This window comes from Cajanus cajan, chromosome 11 (genome assembly GCF_000230855.2).
Source record: "Cajanus cajan strain Asha chromosome 11, NIPB_CcT2T_4, whole genome shotgun sequence".
Taxonomy (NCBI): Eukaryota; Viridiplantae; Streptophyta; class Magnoliopsida; order Fabales; family Fabaceae; genus Cajanus; species Cajanus cajan.
In genome coordinates this window covers 3,792,507-3,811,337 of record NC_138527.1, presented here as the reverse complement: position 1 = coordinate 3,811,337, position 18,831 = coordinate 3,792,507, and the positions used below count along the sequence as shown (strand labels likewise).

At 31.0% G+C, this 18,831-nt stretch overlaps 2 protein-coding genes and 1 long non-coding RNA gene across 9 annotated transcripts; 2 read left to right on the top strand and 1 right to left on the bottom strand.

Annotated features, from left to right (window-relative positions):
* The first annotated feature begins 3,539 nt into the window (after positions 1 to 3,539).
* LOC145953012 (zinc finger BED domain-containing protein RICESLEEPER 2-like) lies at positions 3,540 to 8,436 on the top strand. Of its 5 annotated transcripts, XM_083066311.1 has the most exons (7): positions 3,540 to 3,754; positions 4,785 to 6,932; positions 7,018 to 7,132; positions 7,220 to 7,361; positions 7,464 to 7,782; positions 8,145 to 8,231; positions 8,369 to 8,436. In XM_083066311.1, exons 2-3 carry the CDS (start codon positions 4,787 to 4,789, stop codon positions 7,113 to 7,115), a joined length of 2,244 nt encoding a protein of 747 aa, XP_082922437.1. In that variant the 5' UTR covers positions 3,540 to 3,754; positions 4,785 to 4,786; the 3' UTR covers positions 7,116 to 7,132; positions 7,220 to 7,361; positions 7,464 to 7,782; positions 8,145 to 8,231; positions 8,369 to 8,436. The 5 variants fall into 5 exon arrangements, with proteins under 5 accessions (XP_082922437.1, XP_082922438.1, XP_082922439.1 ...); XM_083066312.1 differs by lacking the exon at positions 3,540 to 3,754 and having other exon boundaries at positions 4,667 to 6,932; positions 7,018 to 7,136; XM_083066313.1 differs by lacking the exon at positions 3,540 to 3,754 and having other exon boundaries at positions 4,668 to 6,932; positions 7,464 to 7,670.
* Positions 8,437 to 8,989: 553 nt separating this feature from the next.
* LOC145953013 (uncharacterized) lies at positions 8,990 to 10,472 on the top strand. Its single transcript, XR_014430538.1, has 3 exons — positions 8,990 to 9,150; positions 9,333 to 9,443; positions 10,245 to 10,472. It is a non-coding gene; the product is annotated as an uncharacterized LOC145953013 (long non-coding RNA).
* Positions 10,473 to 11,889: 1,417 nt separating this feature from the next.
* On the bottom strand, positions 11,890 to 13,476 carry LOC109809432 (uncharacterized). 3 transcript variants are annotated; one of them, XM_020372744.3, is made up of 2 exons: positions 12,730 to 13,476; positions 11,890 to 12,360 (listed from the first exon to the last, which is right to left on the bottom strand). In XM_020372744.3, exon 1 carries the CDS (start codon positions 13,275 to 13,277, stop codon positions 12,774 to 12,776), a length of 504 nt encoding a protein of 167 aa, XP_020228333.1. In that variant the 5' UTR covers positions 13,278 to 13,476; the 3' UTR covers positions 11,890 to 12,360; positions 12,730 to 12,773. The 3 variants fall into 3 exon arrangements, with proteins under 3 accessions (XP_020228333.1, XP_020228335.1, XP_020228334.1); XM_020372746.3 differs by having other exon boundaries at positions 11,890 to 12,279; XM_020372745.3 differs by having other exon boundaries at positions 11,890 to 12,311; positions 12,730 to 13,461.
* Between the last annotated feature and the right edge of the window lie 5,355 nt (positions 13,477 to 18,831).

Sequence of the window (18,831 nt, the reverse complement as noted above, 5' to 3'; positions counted from 1 at the left end):
TAAGGTTGAAAACCTTAGTGAGTGTAGAAACCAATTTATCCTCTCTGCGAGAGTCATATACACACTCAAAACATCTATCATTTGTAAAGACTGAAGAGGCTAGCAAAAGAATACTTGTGGAACCAGAAGTGATTTAAGAATACTAGCGTCAGCAAGTGAAATTGATAAACTAGGAGTGGTTAAGAATACTTGGGTAACTAGAAGTGGTTTAAAACTACTAGCGTCATCAAGTGAGGTTGACGAACCAGAAGTGGTTGATAATATTTGTAATTCGTTGTGATTAGTGGAACCCTTCAGTTGAAGGAGACTGGACGTAGCTCAGAATGAGTGAACCAGTATAAAACACTTTGCACTATTATTTGACTTAGAAACGCAGTTTCACTTATATTGACTCATCACTTTGAAAAAATTTGTCTACTGCTATCTATCTTCTAAATAATATTTAGACGAACTCATATTTGTTTGATTGAGAAAATCATTTTTGAATAGACGATAGAACTTCGGACACATAGTTCCTTTTAATTAACCTTGCACTTTTCTCACGCAGCTGAAACATTATTTTCTAACAGAAAATAGCAGCTTTGCGAAAACGTTTTTAAAATCCTTCATACACACACACATTCAACCCCCCTTCTGTGTGTTTTTCACTAAACTTCATAGGTGCAAGGTGTAAGGCATCAAGCATGGCTTACTTTGAAAAATCTTGTTTGATTTATGATATAGAGAACATAAATGGGTTAGGTACATTGCATGTTGTATATTGAGTGGTGATATTATGTGTGTGTGTGGATGAATTTAACTATTGAAATTGTTGAGGTGTGATGTTGAGAATGCTTTAGGCATTTAGGCATGTTGTGTTGGTACATTATTGAGGTGTAATGCTAAGAATGCTTTAAGCATTTTGACATGTTATGTTGATATATTGTTGAGGTGTGATGTTGAGAATATTTTAGGCATTTAGGCAAGTTGTGTTGAAATTGTTGAGGTGTGCTAAGAATATTTTAGACATTTAGACATGTTGTGTTGAAATTGTTTAAGTTTGATGTTGAGAATGCTTTAGGCATTCAGGCATGTTGTGTTGATACATTGTTGAGGTGTAATGTTAATAATGCTTTAGACATTTAGGCATGTTGTGCTAATACACTATTGAGTTGTGATGCTGAGAATGCTACTAACATTTAGGCATGTTGATTGACTTAAGATTAAAGAAAAGGTTATTTTCGAAAGTTGGATATCTCATTGTTTGGATATTGGTGTGGTGCTCTATGAGTCCGCCAATTGTTGAAAAACCCTTAATGAAATCAAAGAAACTCACTCCTCGATTTAATGGTCCTTACCAAATTCTATAAAAAAAAATAGGTCCTATTGCTTACCAAATTTCTTTACCTCCATTTCTTTCTAATCTTCACAATGTCTTTTATGTGTCTCAGTTAAGAAAATATATTTATGACCTTTCTCATATAATAATGTCTTATACAGTACAATTAAAGGATAACCTTACATTTGAAATAATATCTGTACAGATTGCAGACAAAAGGATCAAAGATTTGAGGGTAGACAGATTCTACTGGTAAAGGTTATATGGAATGATGTAACAGTTAAATGCTACGTGAGAATTGGAAAAATTAAGGAAAATTATTCTTATTTGCTTTAGTCAATATACGACGTTTGCACTGATAAAAGAAGACAATTTTTTAAAACTCTAAAAGACTTATTAAAATGAACATATCATATGAACACATCTCTTTTTACTTTGAATAGATAAAAATATATATTCTAAGAAAACATATTCGTCTAAAATTGAAAATGACTAAATCTAATGTGCTTAAAATTTTCTTTTTAAAAATGTGTTTATCATCATCAAAAAATAGGAAATTGTTAAGTCCAAAAAAGATCTTAAGCCTCTCAAGCCTTAAGTTTTAATGATAACAAATATAGACATTTCATAAGAGAAGTTTTTCAAATCAAACTTTAACAAATAGAGATAAAACGATATATTAAAACAATTAGTTATTAGAACATTAATTCTCACAAACGAACCACTTTAAATGTTTTGTATTTATATCATTTATGATGTTTGATAATAAAATCACATTTGTTTACATGATTCCTTAACAGATTGAATGGAAAAAGTTTCTGGTACCCATAATTCACTAAAGGAACTAAATGCATGTTTTATGTAAAAAAAAAAAAAAAAAAAAAGCTAGCATATCTTGTAAGGCACAAAAAATTACAGAAAAAGTTACTTCAGCCTAACACATGCATGAATCCTCTATTTTAGTATATAAAAGGTGATAAGTAACTTATTTGATTACTTAAAAAGTGACAATTTGGTTAAATGCATTTAATACAAATATTTAATATATCAACGAACACTTCTCCCTATGTTAGACAATTCTTTTTATGTCGAACGAAGATAAAAACAAATGAAACAAGCCTATAAAAGACGCTTAAGGATTTGTAATAGTTATTTTCATAAAACACTTATATAAAGAAAATTGAAGATTAAAATAAAAATAGAAATATTGAGACATAAATAGAAAAGATACATAGCAGTCAGCCATAAACATAAACCAGGCCTGCCCTATCTTCTTCTTCCCCATCTTCAACACAAACCCAGACAAGGAAAAGAGGGAAACCATAACCAAAGTCACCAAATCATACCTACAAAGATCGCCACTGGCCACTACTTTGAGCGCACTGTGACTAGCCACATCACTACACCGTCATCACATGATGCCAGATCTAAGTCTCGATGGTAAATCTCAAACCCTCATTTCAGACCCGAATGCGGTTGTCATTTTCAACGCAATTAAACTCAAATTTTCTGGCTATGCTTCGAAGCTTGACAATTTGGAACACCATGGTAGCGACTATTGGCCCATACCATAATTTTAAAATCCGAACCGGTCATCAAACCGGTTAGAGTAGTATATCAGTGAGTCAAAAGTTGAACTGGTGGATTATTAATTGAACTGCATGACCCAATTTTTATTAATTTTTAAGAAAAAATATTCATGTTAAATTAATATATTTTATACTTATAAATTTTAATAAATTTATATCCTATTTTAAATTTCAATTTCCATCTTATTTAAAATTATCTTTATTTTTATTTTGTATAAAGAAATACATAAAAAAAATTACATGTTAAATTGTATATTAATACAAATGAAAAATATAAATAACATGTACATATATAATATGCTTGCAATTGATATCACAAAATAATATATGTAATATATACATAGATATTATAGTATTAAATATATAATTTAAAATTAATAATATACTATAAAAGTTAGGCGTGAGCATAAATTCCGGCTCCGACTGAATCCGAACTGTCCGCATCTAAGTTTCTTTATGCGGCCGGTTTTTTGCGGTTTTTCGGTTTTTCGGGTTGGTTAGAGTCGGGTTATTATGGGTTTTGTTGGTCGGGTTCGGATTAAAAATTTGAACCCGTGGATATCCATACCCGACCGACCCAAAACACTTAAAAGGTGTATATTTACTCTTTTAGCATCGCGAGCGAGAGAAAGGAAAACTAAACCCTAGCCGCTGCTCACGAAAGACGAAACCTTCTCTTCTTGTGCTCAAAAACCTAGCCGCCGCCGCTCACACAAACTACAAATCCTAACGCCGCGAGAGTAGTCATGTGAACCCTAGCACGGTTCATTCATCTCCTTCTGCCACTGGATACTCCTCTCTGTCTACTGCCAATCTGCTTGTCTCCTTCTAACATCGCGAAGAACAGGTTTGTTCGTTTTCTTCCTCTCCTGTATCATTATTAAATCTTCAATAGTTCATACAGTATTTTTGTTTGCACTGATATTTTCTTTTGTAACTGACCAATCTGAATGCGCCGTCGTAGTTCTATTATATTCTTGTGTGTTTGTATATCTGATTTTGTAACTGACCTACATCTAATGTTCATTATTTCAAGCTTCTTCATCATAATGGCAAAGTTTGTTTACACTTTTGAACCTTTCTACGCAATTTTCTGTCCCCTCGGTACTTTTGGTTAGTAAAGTTGCCCCTGTTTTGACATATTTATTCAAACATCAAACTAGTACCTTTGCAACATATGACTCTACATGTATGCACCTAAAAAGGAAGCAAAAAAATATTGCAATTTAATGTTTGCTCATGATATGAAGCTAATTATGACTAGTTTTTTGGAATTCTATATTTCATATGAGAGTTTGCTAGTTTCTTCACTTGCAAAGGAATTAATTATGGTATGGTTACCAGTTAAACAATCCTAAAATCTGAATCTGAGTTTCCTGCTCCTATTATTATTTGATGTTTCTTGAGATTACTAATCAACAATAGAAACAATTTCATTCATTATTTCTGTTAAGCATAGGCAAAATAAAAGCATTTTTATAATTTCTGATGCATTACTCAACACTCACAAGGCACAAAATAAAGAAAAACATAAAAAGAAGATAAAAATCTTAAATTTAAAAGATTCAGGTACTTACTGTTTATCATGTTATGATTTTTTTTAATAATTGATTTGTGTTTTATTTTGAAAATTCTTATGTTAACTATTTGTGTTAAACTTATTTATTTATAAACACGTGTTTCACGTATTTAGTTAAATTAAAAATTTTGTAATTGTTTACATTAGTTTATATCTATTTTATGTATTTTTTTTTGTTTTTGCTAATACTGTATGGCATTTTAAATCATGAATTCAAGTTTATAACTCTAAAATAACAAATTAAAAGTTGTTAAAATACCATAAACACTTAAAAATTACCTATGACTTCATTATACAGTAATGGAGCAGTCTAGTCAATTCGAAGAGGTTGCAAATCCCACCATGACTGAACCAGCAGCATCAAGAGGTGATGGTGGTGGTGCACAACCTATTGGACAACCAACAGTTATAGCTGAAGCTGTAGAAACTAATCCTACTGCTACCCTCCCAATTAATACAAGAAAGAGGAAATTAAATGCAAGTGGGTCTCAAAAAACCTCTATAGTTTGGGAACATTTCAAAACAATATCTGAAAATGAATCTAAGGAGAAAATGGCTGAATGTAATCATTGTGGTAAACGATATAGGTGTGATCCAAAGATACATGGCACATCAAGTTTACTTAACCACATAGGAAAATGTCCTAAATATCCAAATGCTATTATTAATGACCCCAACCAAACATCCCTTACCTTGAAGAGAGATGTGAGCGGTTTGACAGTTGTAAGCCAAAGATACAATGTTGAAGCTTGTAGGAGGGCATTAATTGTCTTTATTATTTTAGATGAACAACCTTTTAGGGTGGTTGAGGGTGAGGGTTTTAAGAACTTTTGTAGACAGTTACAACCACAATTTATTGTACCATCAAGACATACAATAGCAAGGCTTTGTTTTCAATTTTATATGGATGAAAAGCATAAGCTAAAGGCTTTCTTTAAGTCAAATTGTGCTAGGGTAGCTCTCACTACTGACTGTTGGACGTCTATTCAAAATTTAAACTATTTGGCACTCACAACACATTTTATAGATAATGATTGGAAATATCAGAAAAGAATCATTAGTTTCTCAATAGTTCCTAACCACAAAGGGGAGACCATAGGAAAGAAAGTTGAGGAGGTATTAAAGGAATGGGGTTTGAGAAATGTGTCTACAATTACAGTTGACAATGCTTCAGCCAATGATGTGGCTGTAACATATTTGAAAAAAAGATTCAAGAATATGGGAGGATTAGTAATGGATGGTCAATTTTTTCATATGAGGTGTTGTGCCCATATACTAAATCTAGTAGTGAATGATGGTTTAAAAGATGTGCACAATTCAATTGCAAATATTCGGACAGCTGTTAGATTTGTAAGGTCTTCACCCCAAAGATTGGCTAAGTTCAAAGAGTGTGTTGAATTTTCAAAAATTGAATGTAAAAAATTGTTATGTCTTGATGTTCCCACAAGATGGAATTCCACATATATGATGTTAGATGCTGCTGAAAAATTTCAAGTTGCCTTTGAAAAGCTTGAGTTTGAAGACTCAAGTTATCTAGAGGTTTTTGGGATAGCTGGTCCCCCAACTACAATTGATTGGGAGAATGTTCGAGCATTTTTAAAATTTTTGAAAATTTTCTATGAGGCCACTAAGGTTTTCTCTACATCATCACATGTCAGCTTACATGTTGCATTTCATCAACTGTCATCCATTTATTTTGAACTTAAGCAATCAGCTATGAATCTGAACACTATTTTGGCCATGATGGGTTTTAATATGAAGCAAAAGTATGACAAATATTGGGGTGATATAAATAACATCAATCAACTGCTGTATTTTGGAGTTATTTTTGACCCTCGTTACAAATTTGAATTTGTGGATTGGTCATTTAAAGAAATGTATTCAGATGATGCAAATTTTGCTGAAAATTTGTCCACTTCTTTGAAAGAAAATTTGTTCCACATGTATAATTGGTACAAGACAGATTATGAGAAACAAAATGAATCTGCACAATCCTCTCAAGATTCAGCATTTTCTGTTTCTCATAGTGAAACTTCTGTCTTTGTTGAAAATCCATCATATTTGGCTAGGAAAGATGCTTTTAAGAAGCACTTGAGGGAAAAAAATTCTATTGATAGAAAAAATGAACTTGAAAGGTATTTAAATGAAACTTGTATAGATGCTGATGACACATTTGACATTCTTGTTTGGTGGAAACAAAATTCTTCAAGGTTTCCTATACTATCAAAAATGGTTAGAGATGTTTTAGCCACCCCAGTTTCTACAGTTGCTTCGGAAAGTGCATTTAGTACAGGGGGTAGAGTTTTAGATGCTTTTAGAAGCTCTTTAAACCCACAAATGGCAGAGGCACTAATTTGTGCTCAAAATTGGGTGAGGTCAACTACAACCCAGTTCAAAGATCTTAATATCAATGAAGAGTTTGAAATTTCAGAAAAGATTGTTACAGGTATCATAATATTCTTTTGCTATGAAAATTATTTAATATTTGTGTTGTACATGAGTTAACTATCTTATTTTTAAATCTATTGTAGAGTTTCAGGTAATTTTGGGAAGTGTTAATGAAGTTCAAGGAGGAGATGGATCGAGTGTCATAGTTGGTCCATCATCTCAATCACAGCCATTGCTGTGATTGGTCATACTTAAGATGTTTGTAATTTAAATGAACTTTTTTTATATTTTATTTAGTAATTTATGCTTTTTATGTTTCTTGCTAATTTTTTTTTTCTTTTTCAGATTGACCTTTTTGCTATTTTGAAGCCATTTGTTATAGACATGGCTATTGTTGTTCCTTTTGGAGAATTTGTCATAAATGATCCCTATGACACTTATTTTGCTATCAATGTTAATGTTTATTTGCAACTTGGGTCTTTTTTAGGTAACTTTTTAAATAGTTTTTTCAATTGTGTTTTTAAAAATAGCAACAAAATTTTATAAATATGATTTTGCTGATGTGTACATAAATGTCTATTTTTTTCAGGTATTTTGCTATTACACCTAGTGCTCCTGGTCTTGCCCAACAGTTTTTGTTTTCCACCTAAAAAGTTACAAGGTTATTGATCAGAAATGAAGAGAAATGAGGAATTTCACTTCTAGGATCACATGCTATGTTTTCCACCTGCCACTAAAAACTAGCCATGCCTGGAATTTCTTATGCTGGGGAGCATTGAACCAGCCATGGGAGGAGGTTTTGCTTGCTTCCTGTTACTGTACTCACTTCTGTGCTATATGAGACCATGACTCCTCTTTTTTATCCCTCCCTACCATTATTGTTATAACATAATACTTAAGGCTAGAAGGTCAACATTCTTTCTTCTCTTTGTATTTTGTTTACGCTTCTGGATTTTAAACATAGGATGAATATAATATAATAGGTTATATAATGTAAAAGTGAAGGAAAATCTTGAACCTTGCTATTTGTCGGAAAGATCGTGATGGTTTTTTGTTTTAACTTGGATGAATTATTTTTGATGTTTGGATTTTGTCAGTTACACTACTGGATTAATTTTTTTATGTGACACAGTTCTTTCTTAAATTAGCAAACATCATAATTGTCAAGCTGTACTGAAGTTACTATCTTGCCTTATTTCCCATTCTATTGAACCTCTTTTTTAATGGCAAAGAACATTAAATTGATGAAGAACTAACTTTATTTTGGCAGGTTTTCCATTTCATTTATACATATGCCATGATTGTTGATATTTGTCCCTTCACTCTTGATGAGTTTGTTCAAGCATTTCATGATAAGGTAATTTGTCATCTTTGACTCATGCTTATATCTTGGATTCATTTCTGTTTTTCTGTTTAATTTTAATCTTATCAGAGTCGTGTCAAATTGTAAGTAGCATCCAACATGTCTCTCACTTTACTGCATGTGTTTTCCAGGACTCAATGTTACTTGGCAAGATTCATGTTGCCCTTCTCACACTTCTTCTATCTGACATTGAAGTGGAGCTTACTGATGAGTTTTCACCTCATTTAAATAAATCATGTAACTTTCTTGCATTGCTTCACTCGGTGAGTTACTGAGTTTCCTTACCCCCTGTTTCGAGGTTGTGAATTATTACATACTGCTTGTTTTCTATATTTAATATAGGAATGACTAGCGATTTAACATTTATCTATTTTAGTTGAAGTACTAATTCTGTGTTAATTTTAATAATGATTTGGCAGGTCGAAAATCAAGAATATTCCCTGGACTTCTGGAGAAGATCTCTAAATTCTCTTACTTGGATTGAAATACTCCTTCAGGTGCTGGTTGCTTCTGGATTTGGTTCAAAACAAGGTTCCTTACGTAGAGAGGTCCTTAGCAAGGTATTTCAAAGTCCAAACATGCCTATTCTAGATATGGCAATCTGACTTTCACTGGCAAACTGTGAGTCTAACTTTGTACTGTGTAATAATGCTTTTGTTATTTTTCTTATTGCCTGATTTATTCATTTAATTAGGTACCTTCATGGAAACATGCTCACTGGTCCAATACCTCCTGAACTTGGCAATATGTCAAAATTGAGCTACCTATGAGTTGACCCACATGACCCGTATCACCATTTTCCTGTGTTTTCTGTATGTATTCACCGAGTATAACTTTTCACACAATTGAATGACAATCTCCTAGTGGGTAAAATTCCAAATGAATTTGGGAAGCTTGAACATCTTTTTGAACTGTGAGTGTTAGTGCATGTTTGGTTCCGCATTCATGATCCATGTTTTAGCAAGAATCAAATCAAAATTGATGCTAAAGCAACTAATTGTTGCTTCCACTGATGTGAATCCAAACATGCATTTTTTGGATTTGGCTATTGTTTGATGCATGTTTGTTTGTTTGTTGTTGTTGTTATGTGGGCAGAGTGACAGTCATAATTTGAAGTACATGGGCATTGATGCCCTTGGTCGGTTGATAAAGTTGAGTCCACATATTGCAGAACAGCACCAATTGGCCGTCATTGACTGCTTAGAGGTGAGGAAGAGAGATATTCATCATAAAGATGAATGTGTTGTAAATTTTGATAAAGTTGAAACCATTTAGCTTTGGTGTAGATCATTCGATGCTTGTTTCACTTCATATTTTCATATTCAGTCTGCAAGTGCAAACCAAATGATGATCAGTGTTGTCGAATCTATGTTGTTTTTGTGCTGGTATTGTAGACCATTCACCTTGGTTGAATTCCATGTTGTAGAAATTCTTTGAGAAGAGGCGACATGCATTATGGCAAGAGAATGAAATAATGTTTGTCAGTGCATAAAGAAACTTAATTAAACCATAAGGCTATTGTGATTCTTGCACCAGTTGTTATAGAGACAGTAACATGTATTACAAAGTCTGGTTTCAGGATTCAGTTTAATTAAAGTTTCTTCTTCGAACAAGTCTAAATCTTTACTTTCATTAATGTAGAGCTGTTGATATATTTCTAAGTTCAATGCTGGTTTGTGCAATGGTATATCACATACAATCTGTTAAATGGGAGAGTAAAATTTATTTTCCTTGTAAGTTTTACAGATTCATGATTATATGGATGCTTATTGTTTTAATCTGGCTCTACTGATTTGTCATTCAACAATCTGTCTGGACAGGCTCTAGTGCTTTGCCTGGTTGATGGAAAGGCTGATGTGTACTCACTTTTCATGCCCTTTCAATGATTTTGATTTATAATGTAATTTGTATCACATGATCCATATATCATATAATTTTAAAGTTACTGATTATTTCCTTGCTGCTTTACTTAGAACTAAGTGCAGCATAACTTTTTTCATGATTTAGATTGGGATGGACAAGGACTCTTCCTTATGGATGCTGCCATGCATGAATACAGATCTCATAAGTTCACTTAGCAAAAGGGGAATCTTCAATGTACAAGAATTACTAGACATTCCCAAAGCAACATTGCAAACTGTAACTGCAAATTTTCCATTTGCAAATTTTCCATCTTCAAGATTGTATCAGCTTATTGGATTTATTAGTTTATGAATTTATGGTTTGCTTTATTTTTATCCTCTGTTCCTACTATAGTTTTCGTTGACTCTGTCCATATATTTTTGGAAATCATCACTATTTCTCTTATTAAGGATTTGAATTCAATCTAAACTATTTAATGTTTAATTTGACTTTTAAAACATGAAATGGAAATATTTTTAATGTTAATAGTTGTAGTCAATTTTTTCTCTTCTGTACTTTTAGAACTAGTTGAGTACTCTTGTTTCAATTGACTATTTGAAACTGAAAAAACAAAACCTGAAAAAAGATTATAACAAAAATAAGGCCCAACTCTACTGGTTTAAATAGTTGAGAAAAAAAAGAAAAAAAATGTAGGTCCAGCCCAAATTAGTTAAATAGTTGTTTAGATTTTGAAAAAAATAACAAATAAAAATATTGGGCCCAATATGGCCCAATCCGACTAACCCGATCCAACTAACCCAAGACCCGAAAACCCGAACCCGACAAACCCGAAACACTGTTCATGGTCGAAAATGGGCCTCTTTTTTTTTTTATCGGTTTAGATTGGAGTTAATATTTTCAACCCGATTTCGTCCGAACCCGACCCGTGCTCAGGCCTAATAAAAGTTATTTAAGTTGCATATATTACAAACAAATACATTTGAACAAGTAGTTATTATTATATTTAATAAGACTCTTTGTTCTTCCATTAACAGATTCAATTCTCATTGTTATTTTTGTAGTTTGTGATCCTTTAAAAAAAAAATTGTGGTTGAACCGGTTTGACTTACCGGTTCACTGGTCAAACCAGAAAATTGACCAGTTCAATCCGGTTTGAAAACGGGTCGAATGCATAACCGATCCAGTTTAAGGTTTGGACCAGCTGGACCATCGGTTCCTGGTTCAACTGGTCCGACCGGCCGATCCGATCCAATTTTTAAAACACTGGCCCATACTATTCTGTATATTAAATCAATTTCTTATATCCGATGTAATTCATAATATATTAAATGGGTTATTTTATATTAATGTTATTTTAATATGTATATATAATATTTAAAATGATGATATAGTTACCAAAATGCTATCATTAAAATTGATTATACTACAACTGATTTTAATAGTCTGATTAATTAAGTTCCAAGCTTTTCTTAAAAATAAAGCAGGTTGAAACTTAATTAGCAACAAAAATGGACGTTTGAGTGTTTTATCGTAACTCCATAGTTATTGATGATTCAAGACATAAGCCGCTGAGCATTAATCAGTTTCAGTTTCATCCAAGTCCTAACCGTCTGTTGTAAAAACTTAGGCTAAAATTGATTTTTTTTTTCATTAACAAGGAGAAAATTAATTTAAGATATCAATCCTAAAAAAATATTAGCAAGAAAGAAAAAGACTAATAGTTAATGGACACGGTTACTTATAAAAAAAATCTCCAATTGAAAAAATGGTAAACTAACTAAAAGCAAAATGAATCAACAAATAAATTATGCATCTATAATAATTTAATAGGATGAATGTGTGTATTGCTTGTGATCATGCAATCTATATAAAAGTTTAACTATATCAACTTTTGATATTAGTGCAAAAGCTATCCTTATTCTTCTACCTACCCACATTAAATTTGATGAGATGTAAGGAAGTTTCTATATATTGCTTGAAACGCGTGTCCAAAATATAATTAATTGTTAAGACGAACGTGCACATTCGAAAACAAAGTCTTCTTATTATTAACTTACAACGCCAAGTGTTAGAAGACTATTCTCAACCTCTTTCCATTTGAGCTATGGTCCACACGTTGAATGTATCTTGCAAGCTTAACTTTCTAATCTGCTGCAACTTGCCAATTGGTTCATCCCACCTACGCCGGAGTAGTACTTTTCTAAATTAACCCTAACTCAAGCCACAAAAATGGTTGAACAATTTGCACAGCATTAATATTCTGATTTAAAATGAAACACAAATGTCAAAAACACAAGTCAAGTAAGAAGTAACCTATAATTTACGATCTATATCACTCCGTGTAAGAGAAAAAAGTGAGGAAAAAAAAGATTTTTCATCCCACTCTATGTGAAAAAAAAAAAAAATTAAGGCAATATACGCTCTTACAATAATTTCATTTTTTATATTTTTCTGAAACTGAATTTTGTACAAAGCCACCACCTCTAAGATCAAACTTTTCTACAAGGATCAAAAATGTTGTATATATCTATGTAAACATATGAATCTATCTACCACAAGTCTAGCTATAATCTAAAGTCTTTCAATTAAAGAGCGCATATCAATTAATAAAAATCCATCACAAACTTACCTATAATATTGTTAATTTTGGTCACCACCTCTATCCATTTTCTTTCACCTTAACCAAATGGGTTCCTCGTTTATGGTTTCCAACAAAGGCTTCCTTGACCTACAATAACTCAACCTATTCCCAAACCCTAACTCAACTCCTTCCAAACTCAACCTTGGAGCTTCATCATTTATTCCAACACGGGTTAACTGATCATGTGACTTTAAATCATGGCCATTAGATACTCTCTTTGTGGTCGCATTCGCGACCATGAAGAGCACAGCCACATCGGCGGGGGTGACGACGGAATTTAGTCTTCTCATAGGAAAGAAGATGTAGACATTAGCACACTCCAAGTCTTCATCGGCACCAAGGGCTGAAAACCTGCGTCCGATGTGTAGAGACTTGGAGTTGGTTAAGAAGTGAGTGGGGCACTCCATCATGAGCTCCGCAGCATTGATCACTTGCTCCTTGTATTGCTTCACTTCACCTGTGGGGAAGATCACACGCGTTGCCCTTGTGTTCTTCATCAAAGGAACAGCCAAGGTGCAAGAAATGTAATTGCCCATCACCAGAAACTTATTAAACGACTAGGAAAATTAAAGTTCCTCCTAGGATGGGAAAATTAGGGTTGAGAGAGAATTATTGGGTTGTGGTTGATGAGAAAAGGCTTTCTACACGGGGAATAGAAGATGGAAGATGAGTATATATATACGGGGAATTAAGAAAGGAGAATGTTTTTTTTTTTTTTTGAGATAAAGAAAAATGTGTAATATTACCAAGTATGACGAAAATTCTTCCGAGAAACACTTGGCCTAATTTCTGGCTTTTGTCTTCCCTTTCAATTCTTTTATGTTTAATTTTATTATTCACCAAATCAAATATGTCGAGATCTTACGTTGATTACATGGTCAGAGTAATATACATATATATAGGGTTTAAATGAATATATAAGTGTGATTTTACATGTCATTCAATGATAATCCATAAAAACTAATAATAAATTTTTTCATCTTTATAATAAATATTTTAAAATTACGCAAATCATAATTTTTAATAGTTAATTGTGTGAAAAATTTTAGATTAATTGTATATAATTATTAATCTCATATATATATATATATATATATATGTATATATGAAAAATAACTTTCATCTAATATTTAATTAAATTTGATCATATTGTAAGATAATATCAAATTTATCTCGTAATAAATATTTTATACAGTTTTCCAAATATAACATTTGAAAATGTCTAATCTTTAGTAAATGTGAGAAGAGTATTTTTTTGAAGATTTCATATTAATAATAGATCAAAATAATATATACAATTAGAAGAAACATTATGTGACAAGGAGAAAAAATAGGACAACAAAATTCTTGCCTCGCATCGATGTAATTACTTAAATCCATGATTAAAAAATATGACAATGTTTTTGAAATTTAATTGACTGATTTCTGTCGGATCCCAATAAAGCCTGATTTTTGTCTTTTCCTACTTTAAAAGATTATAAAAATTAATAAATAAAGATATAGTCGTATGTTAATTACCAAATTACCTAAAGATCTTTTAAGCATAATCACAAAACAGTGCAAATATAATATAATAAAATTATTGAATACAATACATAATATTATGTTTGAATATTTATAACATTAATAAAAGTTACTCTGATTTGATATCACATTGTTTTTAAACTTTTTATACTCTTAATTTATTTATTTTGCTATCTCATTTTTTTAAAAGTTAATTGAACAAGTTTTTTATTTTTATTTTTTTTACTGAAATACTAAATACCTCTTTTTATTAGTTATATATAATAATAATAAAATTTAATAACAATAAATAAATAATATTTGAAGTTTTTAATATGATATATGCTCTCTAAAAAAATACATTACACTGATTAATAAAATTTTTTAAGTTAAAATTCAAAGTATTAAAGCTATATATTTTATTTCATCATCAACGTGATAATCTTGATCAGCTCGAGGGCCCTTTAATATTAAAGTATTTTTGTTGGGATGCAAACAAAGTTTCACATCGTTTAAACAAGAGGATGAACATGAATTTATATACACACACTTGTCTTCATTGGTTGAGAGACCTTTTGGGTGATGTCCAAAAATAAATCCGTGAGGACTTGTGTCCGAAATGGACAATATCTCACCAATGTAAAGATGTGTGTGTTAACTCCTCAGTGCACAACAGTTTTCATATTCTATCACTCTCTCATGATAAAAATAAACATCACAAACTAGGAAAAAAAATATAAACATTTATCTTTCTCTTCGAAATGAATAATGTATTCTATGCTCAATACAAGATTGTTTACTTGGTAAAAATGATGCACTATATGCATAACAACAGTTTTCATATTCTATCACTCTCTCATGATAAAAATAAACATCACAAACTAGGGAAAAAAATATAAACATTTATCTTTCTCTTCGAAATGAATAATGTATTCTATGCTCAATACAAGATTGTTTACTTGGTAAAAATGATGCACTATATGCATAACGATCATTTTAATATATTCTCTATTATATATTAGTTGAAATTTACAAGAAATTACAAAGTTTCTTTATATATATATATATATATATATATATATATATATATATATATATATATATATATATATCACATCTTATTTAGTAATTCCTTTTTTATTTTTCTAATAAATTTTAATGAAAAATTATGTGTTGAAAAAATAATAAAAATATATTCATAGTAAAACAGTCATCTCTATACAAAGTAGTCTATAAAAATATTAAGAGACTCTTCGATAAATTAGATATTTTAATAATAGAGATAAAATTAAATAAAATGATAAAGAAAGTAATTTAATTAGTATAAATAAATCTTATAACTCCTGGTTAGTAAAATTATTAAAAAAAAAGAGAAATTCTCTGGTATCCACTTATTTGAAAGGGTACCAGTACAGTCTTTTATATTTTATATTTTTAGTAATTTATTTAAATAATATTTATGATATTTTATTCTTTCAATTTTTAAATTATTTATTCATTTTATTTTTATTTTATATATTTTAATTTATTTGTAATAATATTATTATATATTTAAATAGTTTAATTTTAATAATTTTTTAACTATATTTTTATCTTTTCACTTAAAATTTTTGAATTTCTATATTTTAATTTTAATAATTTTTTAAGTATATTTTTTGTATTTTTTTCTTAAATTTTTTAATTTCTATATTATAATTTTAATAATTTTTTATTTCTACTATTTATTAATTTTTTACTTTTTTTTAATATTTTATAATATTATTGAAATTTATAGTTTTAATTTCTATAATTTTATCTTACTTTTTATTTTATAAGTATAATTTAGATTATTCATTTTATAATTAAATTAATTTTTTTTAAATCTTTTATGAGTTTACATAGAAAAATGTATTGAAACCCCTCAATCTGTGTAGCAATTCCCTTAAAAAAAATATCATTTGAACAGTCAAAGGAACCACATAAATGTTTGGTCAAGTTGATAAAATATTGGCATTTTCGATGTGAAGAGAATCATAGGCGCGTGAAACGAGTCAACCAGTTTGGTAGTTATGGCGGTTCAGTTTGTGGGGTGTAGGATTTGTAGTTTGCGAATGCGCGTTGGGTTGAAGGTACAATGTTTTTGAAAGCCTTTGAGATCGCTTTTAGTTTTCATGGAAGCTGAAATTTCGTTGTAAATGCGCGTGGAACCAAATAATGGCTTCCGATTTCAAGATTGATTAGGCTGCTCTTGAGTGGGGAAGTGACTCACGCCCAAATAGGAATATTTTTGTCATCGATTTATCCTTTTTTATTTTTTTTAAAGGTAGTGTTATATCAAATTGAATATTTTTTTAGATAGTTAGAAATATGGGGAGTTAGATTCAATTGTCATTATGACCATTTTGTATTTTTTTTATATTTTTACTAAAAAAGATAGTGTTAGATCAAATTAAATATTCTTTGGAGTATGTTTGGATACGAATTTTCAAGTGGTAATTCATTTTTTAAAATGTTTGATGAGGTTTTGAGAACACTCCACTTGGCAAGCGGACCAATTTTCGATGTAGTATTTAAGTATTGTCCTCCCGGAATTGAGAATTTAGTAATTCTTACTCTAATGATCCAATAAGAGACATTGATATGATTGAAAGTAAATTAATGTGAAGTAAAATAGAACGATAATGTAAAATTTATAACAACATTTCTAAGAAGCAAGGATTGGACTCAAGACCACTTGCTAACTCTTAAATCTTCTTAAAATAAATATGATTTCAATTTCATGACTTCCACGTTCATTTTGTAATTCAATAAGATCTCTCAAAGTTGAATCCTAAAGTAATTAATCTAAAACATGATTCCTCTATGCTTTGAGATTAACACTTTGCATTAAGAATAATGACTTGAACAGGGTGACTAAACAAATCAAGTCTATTCCTAGAACAAGAGAAGTTTAGGTGCAAGTTTCAGTTCGGGTTTTCAAACACGTTTTTCAACCGGATTCAAAAAATAAAAATCATACAATAGGTGATCAAACCGATATAAGCATTAAGAGAAGAATCAAGCACAAGTGATGAGAATGAAATGCATATATATATATATATATATATATATATATATATATATATATATATATATATATATTTAAGAAGAAGAAGAGTTAGTAGTTACATCCGGACCAATCCTCAATGATTCAGCCCCTCATGGCCATTTACAAGATCAAAAGAGTGGAAGAAGAAATTACAAAGGAAGAGATGAAGAAAAGGAGTTGATCCTTGTTCCCAAGTGATCCAGCCTCCAAATCTTCGTTCCCACTCCGTTCTTTCTTCCTCCTATACTCCCAACTCTTGTTTTTCTCTCTATTTTCATCCTCCTTTCAGTTCTTCTATTCCCCTTTTATATTCTTTTCAAAACAGGGGAGAAATTACAACTTTCAAACCCACCGCTGCAACTGTAGAATCACAACTATGATTGTGGAAAGTTCTTCAAGGTGAGGTAAGCTTCACAGTTGCAGCTGTGGTTTCACAGCCATAACTGTGGAAACTCCTTCAAGCTTAAGGAACCTCCAACGTTGTAGCTGTGAATTTCACAGCTATGGCTGTGACTCTCTGGTGCTCTCTCTCAATCATCAGTGTTCCATGGCTCAATTTGTGAGCCTACAATTTTAGCTTCAAGTCTCTGGACCCTTAAATTTGCATTCCAGATTTCCACAGCTATAGCTGTAGAACCTTAACTACAGCTACAACTTTCTGACCTTCTGATTTCTCCCCAGATTTCCACAACTATAGCTCCAGAACCACGACTATGGCTGTGAAATTTTGTCTTCTTGAATTTTCTGCAAAAAAGGAGGGAAATCATCATTAATTTTCTACTACTCTTCTATCTTTTAATATAAACTTAATTCTTCCTAATTAGAGTTAAATTATCATATATATATATATATATTTACAATTTATCCAAAAAGAGTACCAAAAGTTGAGTGTAATTCATGAATAAAAGACACTCAACAACTCCCCTAACTTAATCTTTTGTTGGTCCCCAACAAAATACCAATCAACTAAAACTTCCCATCATGAGATTGCTTTTGTATCAACAATAGGCCAACACTCAATCAATTCACTATTAAAAACCATTTTTTACTCATTGAGGTGCCCACAAAATCAATCATGCTCAACCAAAAAGATTACAAGACAATTCATAACACAATCATTACAAACCAATAATTGAACATACTCTCATAAGAATGACTCTCCAGGGTGAGTGTTTCTCTCAATTCCACTCATCATTTCTATGAACATAAACATTGATATCATCTCTTCATTACTGCTCTATGAGAGAAAATTAAGGATTACAAGGACTTTTTTAGGGTTCTATTGAGGCTTGGTTAACAAGGGAATGTGGTTTTTCAGATTAACAAGGTTTAAACTTAAGAGAGTAAAATGAAAATGACCCAAACATTCCACCTTGTTCACTCTTAATATTCAACTCCAACCAAATCTCTCAGCCCAAAATCTTCCTCTCATTACATACCCTTTTTCCTCAAGAGTTGCTGCCTAGATTTTAAGAGACCCCTCTCTTTTGAGACTTTATGTACAAGTGCTTGCCTTTGTT